This window comes from Channa argus, chromosome 1 (assembly GCF_033026475.1).
Source record: "Channa argus isolate prfri chromosome 1, Channa argus male v1.0, whole genome shotgun sequence".
NCBI classification, from domain to species: Eukaryota; Metazoa; Chordata; class Actinopteri; order Anabantiformes; family Channidae; genus Channa; species Channa argus.
The window spans coordinates 13,766,420-13,785,511 of record NC_090197.1 but is presented as its reverse complement, the minus strand read 5'-3'; the positions used below and the strand labels follow the sequence as shown (position 1 = coordinate 13,785,511).

Genomic DNA, 19,092 nt, shown 5'->3' with positions numbered 1-19,092 from the left:
TCCTCGTAGAGATGCTACTGAAACGATTTAGGGATTTAGAGAAAGGCACACTTTAAATGCTGGATCATCACCATAAACAACAGTCCATCACTGAGGACACTGAAATTATCAGTGAGTCAAAATCTATAAAACAGTTGTTGCGTTTCTAGTGTAGTGCAGTTTCTCCGGGGGAAACGGGTGAGGTCAGCCTGCACTACAAGCCTGGAAAACCGCACACATTTGTACACTTTTCTAGCTCCCTTTCTTCACCTGTTCTCTCTCTTCCAGCAACAAGTTTTAGACATTTTGCTCGAGCCTTTTCTTTATTGCTGGTCCTCCCTGTCTGCCTCTACATGTTGTCCTCTTCTTTACCGTGCTGCTAATATATTTAATTATCACTGTCACAGGAGGGATAGCCACAAACTGATATGATCCAAAACATCAAATTAATCTCTAGTCTGTAGATAATTTGTGACAATACATTCGTGACAATGATTTGTATATGTAGTTCTGTGTTGACACACAATCTACAGACCAAACACACACACAGGCCTTTTGAGGTTGTAGGTTTGATCTAATTTAATACCTGGGCTGTGTTAGTATAGGTATACACCTCTCTCTCTCTAAATGCTTTTTCCTTTTCTTCCCCTCTCCTAATTTGTCCATCTGCCTTTCTAACTCATTATTTATACACAACCTCCCTCTTCATTAATTCTTTACCCCAATCTTTCATTTCTTTGTCTTCTTCCTCTTTCTCTGTCTTTCTGTCTTATGTTCCCTCCCTCCTCGCACATCTACCTTTTTCTTCCACTTTATTCATAACTCTCCTGTCCCCTCTCTCACTCTCAAGTGTTTTACTAGCTGCTATCCTCTCTAATAATGTGTGTAGAGCATATAAAACTTTTATTATGGGATATAAAATATGGTTGTCATGAAGATTGCCAAGACTAGAGGGAGCTGGAATGTGATTGGAGCAGCAGATGTGATGAACAGGTTGAACCAAGGACACATGCAGGGGCGGGAAGAAGTAAACTGCAATAGCTTGTCATCTTCTAATAGGTCGTTATAGCTCCATCGGATAATTGCGTCACATTGCTCTGGGTTGTAACATGGTCAACACACTGATGCATTTATTAACACGGTGATTTATTAGACTTAAACATTTTTTTTCACTCTAAAATTTTACAACCTGATCTTAAAAAGCCAATATGTGAACATTTATCTGAATATATACACACATTAAGGCTCTAAATGCTTGTTTCACATTGGTAATATTTGTAAACCCTCCAATTAAATAGGCATATTAAAGTGTGAAATTGGCTTAAACGTCTTAAAAACATATCTGAGGTAAGAAAGCTCAATATTCTGAAGTCAACTAAATTCCAGGCTGGGTCTTTATCTCATCTGTAATTCATACAGTCTAATTAAATTTGGGATTTCCATAGACTTTCCCCAGGCTTAGATGGTAAAGTTGATTCATTCCGTCATATTTCTCACTCCATGGAGCTGCCTCACTGTGACTGCTGAAATGGTCTGTAACTCCCAGCACCACCAAATCAAATATACTTTTTTCCACAATATTACTTTTTCACAGTGGGATTCCCAGAATATATACAAGAATTTAACTGCAGTATGCACCATTTAATTTGCATCATACCTTAATCAATCAGACAGGAGAAATGATAATAAGTGGTCAAAACTACCCTGTAAACATGCTAAAATCCAGCACAGTCTGTAAAAAACAGTCAAAAGTACAATGTTCCTGACACAGTACAACTTTTATGAGTGAATCTATGTACAGTAGTGTAGGTCTTCTGAAAGCATGAAGAGAGTTCAGGACGGCAAATTAACTTTTGCCTGATGACACACCTATGAGTTTCAGCTCACGTGCCTCTGCACATCAAGTGTCTTTAAAATGTAAAGCTCTTTTCATCTCTATTTTAACAAACATCTGTTTTTATACAGTATGGGTGTATGACTTACCGAATGCAATTTCTGATACAAGCCACATGCGTTGCAGACATAGCCTCCGTTAGCGTTCTTCCTCCACAACGATGTCTTGGTGGTCAAACAGTTTGCGCAGAAGACCCCACTGCCTCTACGCCGCTACAGAACAGAAAAACAGACACTATTAAGAAAGTGAAAAAACACAGATGGACCAAGAAACATAATGAGGACATAAAAGATGCAAAGACAAGAAGAGAAAAAAAGATGCTGAATTAGGTTTTGATACCCTTTGCATTTTTATGCTACTCAAGATCAGTGAATTGGAAGTCAGTTTAGAAGACAGAAAGATGGACAGAAAACAGACTGGCTTGGTGGCAAGGAAAATGATGTGCTCTCATTTATCATGCCTAATGGGAAATCCTATTGAGAACACTGTTCTACTCTGTACTGATTTTCTCTGTACAGGAGAAGGTTAATAAAAACACCCAAATGTCTGCATTGACAAGCAAATGAGCTGGTTGAGATGAATAACTAGTTGGTGTGTGTCTGAGAGAAAACTTGTTCTTAGTCTTCTGAGAGAGATGTGAGATACTGCGGTAATTTTTTTTAAGTGCTACTCAATTGGTGTAGAAAAAGATGAGTAATGCTTTCACCTTGTAGCATCAAGTGTTTTAGTACTTATCTGAACTATAGTAGGTACTTTACAGGTAAGTGTTTGTCTTTTACTGTATTAGTCTCATGCACACCCACATCCCTGCAGTTCATGGAGCAGTGGTGCATAGCAAAGTAGTGTGTGCAAGGAAGGATGGGAGGGTGAAAAGGCCAATTGTCGTGGCAACGTGCTCCATCATAGTAATGAGCCAATCACAATGTTTCTCCATCCCATTAAGTCTCTGGCCCTATTCACCACCTATATGACCCTGAGAGGACAGCATACGTCATCTTTCTTCTCCATGACTCTTGTCTTTCTCTCTCACCGTCTTACTAACCTTTTTTCCCTCTTGATATGTCTCTTCTTTCTCCCGTTCCATTTTTTTCTGTGTTTTGCTAATGTACATGAGTTAAGTGAAGAAAACATAAGCACTTAATATTTATTTGTAATTGACGTATTAGTGTGTATTTCTGTCTCTGTTAAACTTTAGCAGGCTGATTATAGTTGTGTTTATGGATGTGTACATACTGTATGTGCCTATGTGTATGACTCACTAAAATCTACAGTATACCACACCTTCTTTGTATCTGTCATCTTTTCCCTGCTTTTGTTTTCTGTTTACTCCGATCTGCTTCTTCCTCTCCCTCCATCATGGACTTTGTGTCCACTGGGACCTTCTCCTTTCTGCGCTGGCTTCTTTTTAGTTTTATGGTCATGACAGCATTGAGAACTTAGCATATTTTTTGGGGCTCAGAGCACCCAGAGCTAGAAGTTAAAAACATTTCAACTTTTCACAAAAGAGTGCTGCACTTCAATCAGGCGTTCTGTAGTCTCAGAGCTACAGATGGAGCCACTACTAGCACTTCCACCAAGCATCTGTTTCGTACTGCCAGCTAAAAGCAGAAGAGCCCACTGGGTACAGCACTGTTCAGTTTATTTGTGCAATCTAATGCAATGCAAGGATCACAGCACAATTAAACACTTTGCATTTCTCTGGAAACACACACAACACATATGAACTGAGCAATTGTTTGCAGGTGAATTTTAAGGACGTAATTTGTCAGCTCGGTGTACTTCTGGTCAGAATGAATCACTACTGTGGCCAGCTAATGTTCAGATGCCAATGTTAAGCCGGAGAATTCACCAAAGTTTAATGTGTAATATCAAAAGACATATTAACATATTAAAGTCAAAAAGTCCAATGTTTAGCTATGTTGTGCAAACATACAAGGATGTTAGTTTCCTCTACTGGAATAACTAACTAACTAACCAAATATATAAATAGATATATAAATATATGACCAAAAAAATCGAACAGAACTGATTAAATATCTGTAAATATTTTTTGGTATCTTTGGTATTTTTTTGGATACAAAATTCTATTTACAATGAAAAGAGGTTTATTTATCTCTTGTTTCCTTTCTGTAATTTTAACTCAAAGACATTTACAATTACCTTTTTCATACTGGAAGGAAGGTCCAGTAAATCCAAAAAACACCTTTATTTATGTTTTGGAGGGAAAAGGTGTCTTTCACTCAATATGTGCAAATTAAAACATTCTGTATCCAATAATATTTTATGTAATAAACCTCCAAGCTAATATTAGAGTATCTGTGTGGTACATGTGTTTTTGCACAGCAGAACACTTATGTGACCAAATCCTCCCAGAGGCACATGAAGCCAGAGTCTGTCTGTGTCTACCTATGTGTGTATAGTGCAGCACCATACGGTAACCACATGTAGAGAGACTGAGCCAGGTGATTGATTGATGTACACTTCCTGTGTGTGTGTGTGTGTGTATGTGTGTGTGTGTGTGTCTAGTGTTGCGAGCCAAACAGTGCGTCTGTCATCAGAATTCAGTTTCCCTCCAAGCACCCAAATCACTCACATATGGCCTCACAGCTGCCCCTCTTCGCAACACACACTCACACACAAACAGACAGGCTCAGACACAGGAAGTGTACACCTGAAAATGTTTGTCTCCACTGGCTAATGAAGGCTGGCTAGATTTGGATGACAGGCTGCAATCCAATAAGTTGGTATGCATGTGTGTTGGGGTAACATGGCTTCTCCAAAACTACGCTACAAAGATAACGTGTGTGTGTGTGTTTATGTGTGTGTGTGTGATTGAGAGGTCCAAGTGTCAATAAAATGATGATCTCTAACTTTCTTTCAATCATCAGCTGGTTGGCTTGCATGCACACACAATCACACAGTTCTATATTTACGTACTTTAACAAAGGTTTAGGTGTTAGTACATCATAAGTGTGTGCTTGGTGCATCAGGGTGTAGCTACAGAATGTGTGTATATATTACTGATTTTTTCCCCAGATTAATTACTGATACCTGGCCTCTCCCACACACCTCAGACTGCAGAGGAGGGCTGCTGGTAATTAGATCTCAGGGTTTTAATGACATCTATTTATCTGCGGCCTATGATGCCGTTCAAATAGCACCACCAACAACGCCCTCTGACACGCACGCATGCACATGCAGAGCCACACACACCCAAGATGGAGACACACACAAACACATTCGTTAGTCGAGAGATTAAACTCTTTATCAACTTGCTGCTAATCAACCCAAACAAAAGCCAACAAACAAACTTTAAAAGTGATGCAAAGTTAGGTTTCTTTAGTAGGAAGTGCAGCAATGTAAATAATGTTTTATTTTCCCCTTATTTAGAACCAATTATTATAGGTGTCTTTATGATTATAGGGTGCAATAAGTGTCCATTTTTCTGATCAACAGAAAGCAATCACATGGGATTTTGTATTCTTGTACTTAAATACACAAAACATGTAATCTGAACCACAGATCAATAAAAACAATGAGTGTACAGCAGAAATATCTCTGACAAACTGACAATGTTTTGCACTTTTTATCTGACTCATAATGCAATAAAAAGGCCATCAGAAATGAGCACAATCTACTCAGTAGGAGGCTGCACATAATATGACTTCTACTGGTTTAATAACTTTTGCCTCGGTTTGGTCAGTCTCTCTACTCTAATGCACAAAATGCTCTGAGAGAGCTCAGATGCAACAATGCAAAAAAGAGGCTACATGACCTGGCTTTTGTATGACTGGAAAAATATGCTTTTGAAAATAGGCTCCAATTTGTTTTACTTGTAGTCCTCCCTTCCCTGTTTATGAACTATTGTGATTTCCCAATTTCAATTTAGTTTTTAGGCTTTTATGGGTTTGTTCTGCTATGCCAATGTTCCAATAAATGGGTTAAAGTGATTGCTATCCTTCAAATTCACACAGAATTTATGGGCTGTTCTTAGGGACTTTTTTCATGACTCTACTCATAAAATGGCCTAATAAATTATAACTTCATTTTCAACAATCTGATTTATTCAACTTCAAAACATATGGTGTAACTACACAGTGGGTGAACGCCTCAGTTGGGGCTTTCAATCCACTCAGAGATTCTCCTGGAGCCATAAATTTACAGATGTTATACAAACTGTTTACACTGTATGGTCTTTTAGATTTTTAAGCAAGAGCAGGCCTGAATAGATAAGCATCCACTGGTTTGGGTTTTGTAGTAATATTGAGTCCCTCAAATTTACTTTACTCTTTACTTGTGATGATACAGCTGCCATCTGCAACCAATATGAGCTTGCATCTTAAAACCCTGTGGTATACTGTAGCTTTACTTTAAATAATCTCATGAGGACTGGTAGGCTGCACAAAACATCTATTAAACAAAATAGACAAAAGACATACAGTAGGTCAGAATATGGAGAGAGAAATGCAGTGAAAAAGGGAAAAAAAGAAACAGGCCTCCCTGTGGTCTGAAATACATTCAAAAAGAGGGCTTTCTAAACAAAGTCTTTCAAAATGAAATTACACTTAATTCACTTAAAAGAGTAAGTCAACCCTGATTTTCACACACACACACAAACAGAGAAGCACACACTTACACTGATACATGCACTGACTTGCATTAAATCAGCGATTATTTAATCAAGCTAGAAGACTAGCTGGAGGAATTAACTAAATTCCATACTGCCAAGTCCAATATCCTATACAATGGATCAGTCTCTTACTCTCTCTCTAAGTTGCGCACAGACACACACACACAGAGAGAAAGACAGAGAGTCAGAAGAAAGGAAGAAACAGACCTGTGTACTACAATATAAGAAGTCTCAGATAAAGATTCGCCAAATTAATTCTTACCCCCCCACACACACAGACATACACACACAGACACACACACAAAAAGCATCTGGGATCAATCTAACAGAGACCTCCCCATAGACTGCCGACCATCTACCCAGTATTTGAATACATGTTTGTGTGTGTACATCTTAGCATATGGCCACAGAATCCTATCGGTGTGGTTGAGTCGCAGAATTTAAGTTAGTTTTGTTTCTACAAATCAAAAACCAACACTTAAATAATAATAATAATAAAATAATAAAATAATAATAATAATGACTGTTTAGCACAGATAACAAAAAGCCAGTGAAGCAGTTAAAAACTAAAGGGGAGCAGAGATGGGATGTACACATTAGAATCTGTAAAACGTTAAAGCAGTGAAAAGATTTTATTTTCAGTTGGAAAAATAAGTGACAGAGCCCAACTTTGACCTGCAATAGAGCCTGCGTTTCCTGCTGATTATCTACTCAGATGACACTACCAGTGAGGCGGGGAGAAACTACTACAGCAGCAAACTAAAAAACACCCTCCCTCTGTGAAGGGTGCAACCAAATGACTAATTATCCCTTCAGGAATCAACGGACAGTTAAAAAAAGGGATAATGATAACCTACTGTAGCATAGCCTGATGTGGTTCGACTCTGTAGCTATTAGCCAACTAGTTTTGGATGCAATAAGATTTACAAAGTTTAAAAGTGATGGGAAAAAAGATAATTCTTGTTTTGTTATAAAAATGGCTGCTATCAGATATAAATACATTTTGTAATGATTACCACACAGGAAATAATAACACCTGAGCTTTAGCTTTTCATTTAGCTGATAGCACTTTATCAACTAATCACACAACTAATCACTAGTCATTCCAAGTTTTAGATTAGCACACGGACACTATCAACATGGCCATACTGTACATTGTGTGAACACATGACAAGCCAGTTAAAACAGCCTTGGAGGAACAGAACCATTGCTAGACAGCAAATGGCCAAACTGTGCCAAACTGCAGCTCTCCACATGCAGCCTGCTACAGCAGCCTCACGCTCCCGGCACAATGGTATCAGTGCTACACATTCAGCAATATCTCCTCACTTTAGATGCCAGAGTGATAGAACTTGAAAAAAAAAGAAAAAAGAAAAACTTATTTCAGGACAAACAAATCTTGATGATGAGATGACACAGTTTAAAACCCAACCTTGCCGTTGGAATAAAATCCCTCCTTAAGGCATTAACCATGCACAGTGAGTAACAAGAGGAGCTGGAAGGTTTTTGTGATTGAGATGCTGGATTTGTAGTCTTCTACTGCAAAAACATTCACAAGAGCATTCCCTGCTATGAATAAATGCAGTGTATATGTATATACAATGATGATGGAGTAGTGTAGCCCAGAACTGAGAGCATGCACGAATATTGACTAAAAAGTTTTATTAAACAACTATACATTCCAGAATAGGTCAAGTTCTGCTGAAATTAAATGTATTAACAAGTCATGACAATCTAAGAAATACAGAAAAGCATTTTTATAAATTTCTTAAGGGAGACAAGTCACATCTCTACAAAAGTGTCACTTCTGCCAAGAACATCAGGAGAAACGACCTCTTTATCCCTCCTGCTTTAGGCCTGTACGTGATGGTATAAACAGGGAGGAAGGTGATGATCGCTAGTCATTGATTGGTGTTGATGGCTGTGGAGAGTGTGATAATGATGACGATGGTAATTTGTTTTATGCTGCTGGCCTGAACTTCTGTATCAGCACCCTGCATTAGTGTCAGTTGTGTGTCTTGAGCTTTCATTTATATGTGAGTCTCTTTTCATTTCTGCTGCAAAACCACTTGCCCACCGGGAAAATAACAAAGTTGTGTTATGTGTTGGTTGTGGTAACACATATATACATATATAAAGGAGTTTTTCCTCTCCACTGTTGCCTAGGGCTTCCTAAGGGGGGAACTGTTGGGTTCGCTCTATACATCTTTATAGTCTTGACTTTATCCTGTAAAGTGCCTTGAGATGACTTTGTTGTGAATTGGCGCTATATAAATAAAGTTGAATTGAATTGAATACCTACACATATGGTATACACACACACACACACACACACAAAATTCCCCACTCGCCCCTTCTTTTTGGTGAGGTCCTGTTCGTTCCTTCAAGCTTGGGTCCTCTACCAGAGGCCTGGGAGCTTGAGGGTCCTGCGCAGTATCTTAGCTGTTCCTAGGACTGCACACATCTGGACAGAGATGTCAGGAGTTGCTCCTGGAATCTGCTGGAGACACTCTCCCAGTTCGGGGGTCACAGCCCCGAGTGTTCCTATTACCACGGGTACCACTTGTGCATTGCTACATCTACCACTATAGCCGTGTTCTTCTGTTTGTGAAAAACTACTATGTCCTGTTGGTTAGCCATTACCAGTTTGTTACTCTGAATGGGACTTCCAGCCCGTACACTATGCCAGCCACTTGGTTATGGCGTTCCACATATGCCCTGCATGCATCTTGCACCCCACTGTTATGTGCTGGATTTTCTCAGGGGCATCTTTGCACAGCCTGCACCTGGAGTCCCGGCTGGTATGGTAATAGCCGCCCTCTATTGATCTTGTACTTAGCGCCTGCTCCTGTGCTGCTAGGATTAGTTCCTCTGTGCTGTCTTTCAGTCCAGCTATTGGTAAGATTTTTTTAATTATTAGCCACTTCTTCTATCTGACAGTGGTACATACCGTGCAGAGGTTTGTCCTTCCATGAGGATTCCTGCTCTTCTTTCCCTTGCTCCTCCAATTTCTGCTGCCTGATGAATTCACTAAGCAAGTCATCACATAGGGCCATCTCCTGTATTCTTGGATCTTGGTTGTTTCATCCTTAATAGTGGCTCTGAAGCTCACTAATCCTCAGCCTCCTTCCTTCCGCTTAGTGTACAGTCTCAGGTTGCTGGATTTGGGGTGAAACCCTCCATCCACTGTATTATTATTATTATCTTACTATGCCAGAGCGGTACCTGATGACTGGGGGCACGTAGGTGTTAATCACCTGCACTTTGTTCTTCCCATTAACTTCTCAGGACTTGCCTTACTCTTTGTAGGTACTTAGTATAAGCTACTTTCCTTGTGGCCTCTTCATGGTTAACATTTGCCTGTGGGATCCCAAGGTACTTGTAGCTATCCTCAACATCTGCTATCTTGCCTTCTGGTAGTACAATACCCTCAAGTTCTGACTACCTATCCTCTCCTTGTTACCATCCGACCACACTTATCTAGTCTAAATGACATTCCAATGTCCTGGCTCTATGTCTCGTTCACTCCTGACATACAGCTTGATGTAATCCAGGTAGAGGAGGTGGCTGATGGTCGCTCTATTCCATAGTCGATATCTGTAACCACTATTGGTGATGATCTGGCTGATGGGGCCGGGCCTATACAGAACAGCAGCGGGGACATAGCATCTCCTTGGCAAATGCCACAGTTGATTTTGACTTGTGCAATTGGCTTGAAGTCGGCCTCTAGGGTTGGTTTTCACTTTAAGTCTCTTAGAGTCCTCTTGATCTTGTATACTTCCAAGCATTTGAGGTTCTATGTGAGGCATTGAGCCATAGGCTTTCTTGTGGTTGTAGTAGTAGGCTCTCCTCATATACATATACACGCATATATATATATATAACAGGAAATGCCACACACACACACACACACACACACACACACACACACACACACACACACACACAGCTCTGCGTGAGAGAGAAACTGATGGTGTCAACTTTCAAAAACTGGCCTGTCATTCTGTTTGTTCATCTACCTATGCACATGGGTGTGTATATGTGTCTGTGTGTGTGTGCATGCTAAAAAAAGAAAGAAAAACAAAGACAACCAAGAGCCTAAAGAAAACAAGTAGGAAACACCGGAACAACATGACATCAGTGTGACACATACACACACCTTCACTCGGCACAAAAGAAGTGAGGTTAATGTGTTTCTCTTTCCTTCTCTCTAACACACGCACACGCACAAACACACACACACACACACATATATATATATAAATACACATTAATGTGGGCCACACAGTTTGGCCCATTTCCCTGCTTTCAACCTCCTTTCATTCTTATACCCTTTGCTATCACTCTCTTTTGGCTCTTTTTCCATTTTCTGCCATACTCTTTTTATCCTTCCTCTGATAAGTTCATGCAGTAGCTGCTGCCTTTTATTGCACACCAGTGAAAATATGCACGACACAAACAAAAAGCGGGCCACACTTAAGTAAAATCCTATTTTCATTGATCTAATTTTGATAAACGATTGAGGTTGCATCGACTTCAGTGTTATGTGCCGTGCGTAAAAGCCTGATAACCAGTGAACTGTGGGAAATAGAGAGTGAGAGAGTGCAAGAAAGCACATTAGCAAACAGAGAAAGGAGGAAATCATTCCACATTGATTTAATTTTGATAAACAGCCTCAATGCATGCAGACTTCCAGTGCATGGACCTTGAGATCACAGTTGTAAACCTATGAATGTGTTCGCGCAATAATGTTTGTTTCTCTCTCCTTACTGTTTTTTTTCATATCTGGAATACTGATGCCCAGTTATTTGTGATAATCAGCTGTTTTTATCAGAGAACTGATTCTATAACATTCAAGCTCGTTTCTGGAAGAGGAGTCGTTTAGAGTCAGTCCTGGACTTTGAGTAGTGATAGAGCATGTAACACACTGAGAAGAATGAGAAAGAGAGGGCAAAGCATCATAGCTCTTTCACTTGTTCCTCAACTTCATATAATTAACCCGAAGGAACCGGAAAGCATCACATTGTAACTAAAATCTGTTTTTACACCTTCACCCTGATGGTCTCATTATGCAAAAAAAACCCAACAAGCCAAAGGGATGTGAATTATAAATTAGAGCAATTGTGCCCAACTTAAGCTATTGGAACAGTAAAAATGAGTCTTGGATGTATCTGAGGCATCACTGGATGCTTCTAAAATCATGACATTACGTTTATACTTACATATTTCTTTATTCTGTGTATGTGTGAGTTTATAAAATAGCTAATACTATAACCTCTACATGTGTCTAAAATCCCTGCAAATCAACAATCAGAGTAAAAAAAAACAAACAGAACAATTATGTTAAACTGCGTGTAACTCATTTCTAACCTAAGTTAGAATTTGAGGAGTCAGATGGAGACACTGCTACGCGCGTGGTCACAAGCTGAGAAGTAATCCATGCGCCATTCAATGCAGAATTAAAAGGAATGAAGCTGAATTCCCATTAAATGTTTTGCTTTCTCCGCTTTAAGTGATAATTTGCATATTTTTTTTCTGGTACTGCATAATAGATTTTCCAAACTAAAAGGCTATTTTGTGCATTTCCTTGTATTGAAGTTATTTTCTTTATCTAAAATTATATTTAATTCCTTAGAAAACTTTTATATTTATGTCCGAAGTTCAGTGACCCACTTCACACCGACCATTAAAGCACCATGTCACTGTGTGTGTGTGTGTGTGTGTAACAGAGCAAGAAAAGGAGGGTAACAGAGGAAATGTGTGTGTGTGTGTGTGTGTGTGTGTGTGTGTGTGTCATTATGGGAAGGCCCTGCAGGTTGACATTAACACACTTTACTGCATCATGCACACACATAGACACACACAACTTGCACATAATCTGGTGTGGAAACCAGGACACTGAAACCTTAACTCACCCCACTGCCCAAAGGGAAAGAGAGCGAGAAAGAAAGAGAGGAGAGAGAGATAGAGAGAGAGAGAGTTATTATAATGTGGATCCTTAATACCTGTGGTCTTATCCATTGGTATTAAGTGTCTTATTAACTGTCTTAGACTCTATTTTATTGTTTATCTGAGAATGGTTGTGTGGGTTGATTCCCACACAACATAGACCCACATGGCCCATTCAGGTGGTGGTGGACTACAAGCTAACTCACTAGTGTTGCTGCACAGTAGAACTGTTTGCAAATTAAATATTAAAATCAGCACTGGCATCAGGCTGTGAGTCTAACCCAAAACTAAAACACTAAGTGGTTCCGTCTAGTTAAAATAACTGATGTCCTTGCGATGGGAATTTAAAAAAGTTGAGTATTGCACTAATCTGTAAGAAGAAATATCACATTGTAGCTTATATTTTGGGCATTCTTATCGACAGTACATTCAACATCAACAAATGTGTTTTTTACTTGATGTATCAAGATGAAAATGTCATGTTTTACACTCATAAGAAATGACTACAAGTCAAAACTCACAGCTGAGTTTTTAAATAAAGGCTACTTTGATTCTTAAAGTAAAAATTCAAACCAATTGGTCCAAATATCATGTGTACATAAGTCAATCTACCAAACATATAATTGCAAACATACATCTCTCTGTTAACCGTGACATCACAAACAACATTTAATTTCTTACATTTCCCTGTTGGACTGATGATAGCAGCTGTGGAGCTAATAGTTTTATATTGTTTTCATTTAAACAAGGTGGGTAAAGGTGTGCACTAATACACCGCCATAACAGCAATATGTCTTAATTGCCAAATTACCCTGGATGGGCGAGATTTGCCCAACTGAGAAGAGAAAACACTGAAAACAAGTTATGTTTTAAATCCCCCCAATAAGTAAATGAAAAGAGGATGAAGACTTCACAAAATGATTGAGGAAAAAAGGAAGAGGAAAACGAGAAAAGGAAGGAGGGGTATAATACCAAACTGCATAATGGATGGCACTTTAGAGTATTACGCCTCTAAACGACCTCACACACACCACACACAGTGCCTTGCCAAATGACTTTATCTACCCAATTAGCCCCAGTGAGGAAGAGGGGAAAACGGGGGGAAGAAGAGGAGGCGGCGAGTAGAGGGAAAGAATAGTAAGGAGAGATTTCATGTCATTTTTAATATTTTAAATTCCACAGGGGGTACTAAAGGAAGCTCTTCTTGCTAGGTTTTAATTTCTGACCCTACACAGCATAATTCATTATATGTACTGTTCTGGTATATTCACCACATCGTCCACCATTGTTATCTATGTATCATCAATTTTAAAAATTGTGTTGTTTTATGTACAGTAATACACAGACTGAAATAATTTACATTGATTTATTGAAGTCTGTCTGTCGCCCTCTTTGGACTTTTGTGCACACATTCACCTGCCTGTCTGGTTCTCTGTGTGCTGTCAATACACATATTGACAAGTGAAGTAAACACAGTATTTACGACAAGAGCAAATAAAAAGTAAGAGAGAGCGAGGGAGAGACGGAGGGAGGAAGAACTGGAGGAGATTGGAGGGTTCACCTGTTCGATGAAGTGGAACATTATCTGACTGAAAACGTTAAGTTTTTTTGCTTTTCTGTTGTGTATGTGTGTGTGCGTTGGTGTCAGAGGTCACTGTAGTGGGAAATGAGCAACAGTGAGTGGGCACAGAGGTCAAGGTGAACGCTGAGTAGAGGAAAACACAAGGAAACACACAAACAGCAGGATGTACACACAATGTCAGTCTAATATATCACAAATCTACACACACACAAACACACACACTCAGATGCCAGGTGAGGAAAGGAATTGAAATTCACTTAAGTGTTATTCAGCTGCCCTGAAAACTTTTCATACCCAGTATTAATCCCCATGGTTTTCCTGAAAATGCTCACAGAAAGCCAGCTATAACACACTTCTTTCCTGGTAATAAAGGCTAAAGAATTACAAATATAGTAATCAATCAGAGGTTATGCAAAGATTTGGCTTTAACATTCACAGCACAGAAAAATAAACCTTTTTCTTCCCCTTGACTGTGTCTATCCAATTCTTCCTCTGCTTCTCTCTGTCTTCTGATGGCTCCATTTACCCATATTTTTCCTCCGTATTCATTCAGTAGTGGAAGCAATTCACACCAAGAGCCCTACTGCCAGTGATAAAGAGTGCCTGAAATTAATGAAATCCTCTGACCTTTAACCATCATTACCGGGGAACTGACAACACTGTAGCATTTCATTATGCAAGCCTCAATATGATGGTGCACAACCGTCGGCGACCCTTCAGAATACTGCCGAGCGCTGTTGACTGTATGCTGACATTGTCCCTGAGCTGTGTCAATGACAGAGAAGTCTGTTGAGTAGGTGCTGCTTGGTATGATCTGCCAAGTTTAAGTGTGTGTGTGTGTATAAATGCATATTATTGCTATGTGTGTATGCAGTGCTCATATTATTATTTATGGGGAGGGACTTAGAGCTGGTGACACTAAAACACTTCTTCCTGGAAAATAAAAAGACAGTGCTGGCTGTTGACAGCATTGCTGTATATAAATACAGATAGAGAAGCAACATGTCTAAGTAGTTTACAGTGCTCCCACGTAAAAAGTTCATAATTTAAAGTTCATAATTGGCTGGACCATTAGCACGGCTGCACCGTACAACTATTTTAATTGTTGATTCTTTTTTTCAATTAAGTGTTTTTTGGTGAATCTACAGCCATGTACGTTACAAAAGCACAGTGATGCTTTGAGCTAAATACTAACAGACAATGCGGGCATGCTGATATCAAGATGGTATTGTGTAATCATTAATTCATTCAGTGTTTGAATGTTCACTACAGCTGAGTCTAAAGGAAATAGGATTAGCTTTTCCAATCTTTAAAGCGCAATATTTAAGTTAAGGTTGATGATAAGCTGATGTTGGTGCTGCGTTAAAAGTCAGAGGATCCTGAGGAAAACATGAACACCCGTGTTAAATTGGCAGTGCATGATAGCAGTTATTGCATTTCATTAAAAAAACAGAAAGGTGAAGCTTATAATGTGTGAGATGAAATGTCAGGCGACCATCAAAGACTTGATGACTATAACTGTCTGCAAACCATCCCTGTGCAAAGTATCGTGTTCAGTAGATGCTGAGATGATTAACAAAATCACGAGTCAGCAAGGACATGATTATTCCTCCTCTGAGTGCAATGAATGTCTGTACCAAATGTCACAGCAAGCCGTCCAATATAAATTTGACTCTTTAGACAAACCGACAGCTACTCACCTAACAATGCAAAACAGAAAAAGCCAAGAAATTCAAGAAGTTGGAACTACAGACTTTATGGTAACAGAATTTAAGAGACAGATGACTCAAGTCAATTCTTTTGTTTACCATTTTTAAACATGTATAAGTAGTAAAAGCAAATTATGCTACAGAAGTTTTATTATTTTATTTAGACAGAAGAATTTGGACATTCTACTTTAAAAACTTTTGGGTATGTTCCATATGTCACTTCCTCCAGGATTTCTTGGACTTTGTTGGGACTGTTGTGACGAGAAAGGCCTGATTTTTCAAAAACTCAATTGCAATTTATGCTTCAAGGTGTTTTTTAAAATGAAATTTGAGAGAGCAAGTGAAACTTCATTAAAAATTTAAATGCATAGAGAGGGCGAATCTCAAAAATCTGTGTTGTAAGTAACAAGCACAGACGTGTGAAACACAGGTTTGTCTTGCAAACATGCCTCAATAACTTAGTAATTTATATGAAAAATTTTTTACCACTGCTTCTTTGCGATTTACCACAATGTGGCGCACGGCAAAACCGGCTTACCCCCACTTTTTGCCATGTATCTTTTTTTCGTAGTAAAGTTTGCCGACATACATTTTTTCCCAGTCATTCCTAGAGTCTACTGGCTCTAAATGAGTGTCGGTCAAAATTGTGGAAAAGCTGAGGCTTTTCAGACAAAATTGCAAAGTTGCACATTAGTTAAACTGTAATCAATTGCTATCACAACAATGCAAATCACAGTGTCTGTGGGACACACACAACATCTATTACATGGCTGTCTGTTTTTTAACCTTTTTCCTCAGATCATTTGTTTTTAACTAAGTTTTTTCGTTTGTTTTTTTCTCCTGGGAACAGTTTTTCTCATTCATGGTGCGAGTGTAAGGGCGATGGTGTCTTATGCTGTATAGTAGCATGCAAATCCTTTTAATGGGAATTTGTGATTTTAAGTGTAGCTTGTAACTGTATTCATAAATATCTTTATATATAAATGTATACTTGTGCGTGGATCTTTGTTGCTTTGTGTGTATTTGTTCTGTGTCACTACTGAGGATCCAGTGATGGTAAATTGTGCAACAGCCCAGAGCGTGTTTGACATTTTCCACCTAGACAGGCCCTCAGGGTGGAGTTAGAGCCTAACACATCAATATCTGAATTACCCTAACCCCTTCTCCAGCCTTGCCTCACTCTCTTTTTCTCTAAGTCCTTTCACAGCACTGGGGCCACACGCAAACACACGCTCAAAGAAAACACGCACACACATTCTCGGGGTGTTGATGGCCATGCTCTAGCTGTCAAGAGGAACCAAACAGATCAGCTATCCTCCTAGGAGTATGTGTGTGTGTGTGTGTGTGTGTGTGTAATCGATGTCTCATCTTTGTTCCATTTGCTCCAGACAGCACCATGTATGATAACCCTCATGTTATCATGGAAAAAAAGAGGGATGGTTGCTTAGGGAATATCACCCACCATACTATTTGTTGAGAGATTTTCATATTTTGCTTCACACAGGTCTCCATCCACAGAGAAAACAGCATTCACACAAAAGGTGCCATATCTGGCTTTAAAAACTAGCTGACCCTTTATTTGAGGCTCTAATTGGAAAAAAAGTGTCTTTTCACAGATGGCAAACAGCCTCTGCCAAAAAGTCAGACCTAGCAACAGGTATGAAACCTGGCCTCAAATCAAGCTCTGCTCTGACACCTCCACAGGCAGTGAGCTAAACCTACATGAAGAGCCAGATCTAGAGGCATGAGCTACATTTAGGGCTAATGCAGTGTGTACTTTAATATCAAGTTTTTAATTACAACATAATTGTCCACAAACCCTTAAATCTAGCCTCTGAGAATTTCCTCCTCTGTAAATATTTAGAGGAATTTAAATGTAGTTTGATGCATCTCTGAATCAAAGAAGTTTTGTTGAAGAGTGCTTTGGATAAAGTTTTGGGCATTTTTAGTTGTTTTAAAATGCGTAACCATTATAGTAGTTTCTAAGAGGTACTGTAATGACCTGGTAAATTACCATCAGAAATTAAGATCCACACACACACACACACACATAAAACACAAAATCCACATTACTCACCTACTACACTTCCATTACCTTATAAATGTACCATTTTAATTGTAATTTAAAGTTAGTTAAGCTGTTTGTATTGTCAGCATGTCAGTAAATTTACTGGAACCATCTCATGCACTAAGAAAACTGCCTGTTTGGATTTTCAGGGGCAGAAAAAAGAAGACAAAAAGCCAAACGGATTTTTTATTAAATTAAAAAAAATAATAATAAAAAAAACATCAATAAAAATCCTTGTATAGAAAAAGTGGTTGAGGAGAACTATAAAGCAGCATGAACTGAAAGTGGGTCACTCAAGGACAAGGAATCTCAATTTTTCCCCCTGTCTCACTCTTCTTCTTTACCACCCCTGCAGAAAGCATTCTGACAGAGAAACAAAAATACACAGAGAAGGAGAGGGAGCCCAAGAAGGAAACAGACAGAAAGAAACAAGGAAAGACACTGAACCAATTACTGCTACTGAATACAATTTTGTACTAACAGCTTGATATAAGCCTGCATACCCACACAGACACACACACCATCATTCATCTGGATGCAGCCTGAGGGCTGACTGATTCTCCTCACACCGATACACAAACTTTCATAATGAGACACACAGATACAGACACACATGTTTGTACACTCACTAAAGACACCTACAGCTAGGAAATATCCAGACTTTCAAAGTGATAGTTAACACCTAGTTATTAGTGAGAGAAAAAAATGGGATAGGATAAAATGGAGGGTGATGGAGGAAAAGGTGGGTTAGAGAGAGGGAGAGGAAGAACATTAAACATTCAAAGACAGATAGATAAAAACTGAAAAGCTCAGATTTTCTTTTTCCTTTATTTTGGTTTTTGGCCCTTTCATTATTTTATCTACTGCTATATTGTTTATTTCATCTCTCCACAGCCACAAAACAAATAAAAACAATAGAGACACTACAGGTTGCTGAGGAGTAAACAGAAGGGAGTGGAGTAGAGATACTGATCATTTCCAAAACTAGCTGTGCCGCAGAAATACAACACAGATAGATGAGGTAATATTAAATGTAGCGACACACACACACACACACACAAAATATGTTTGTGCTGCACCTGAAATCCATAGCAGTTGGTCAAGCTCTCACTAAATGTATGGAGTATGAGTAGGAATATGCTGCAGACTGCATTAGTAAAAGAAAGGATCAGAGAAAATCACTGTAAAAGACATGCAATTTTATAAAAGTTGTGTGTATTTATGCAAGAAGCACTTGCTCGATGCTCCCTCTAGTGGCTCAAATTATAGATGTCGCAGATA

The 19,092-nt window shown here is 39.0% G+C and overlaps 1 protein-coding gene across 5 annotated transcripts in view; it reads right to left on the bottom strand.

Annotated features, from left to right (window-relative positions):
- The window catches only part of trps1 (trichorhinophalangeal syndrome I), a 109,076-nt gene that overhangs the window by 7,713 nt on the left and 82,271 nt on the right, over positions 1-19,092 (bottom strand). For all 5 annotated transcript variants that reach the window (XM_067499682.1, XM_067499674.1, XM_067499688.1 and 2 more), the window contains exon 10: positions 1,963-2,085. In XM_067499682.1, coding sequence (XP_067355783.1) covers positions 1,963-2,085 — 123 coding nt within the window. The remainder of the gene's footprint in view (positions 1-1,962; positions 2,086-19,092) is intronic.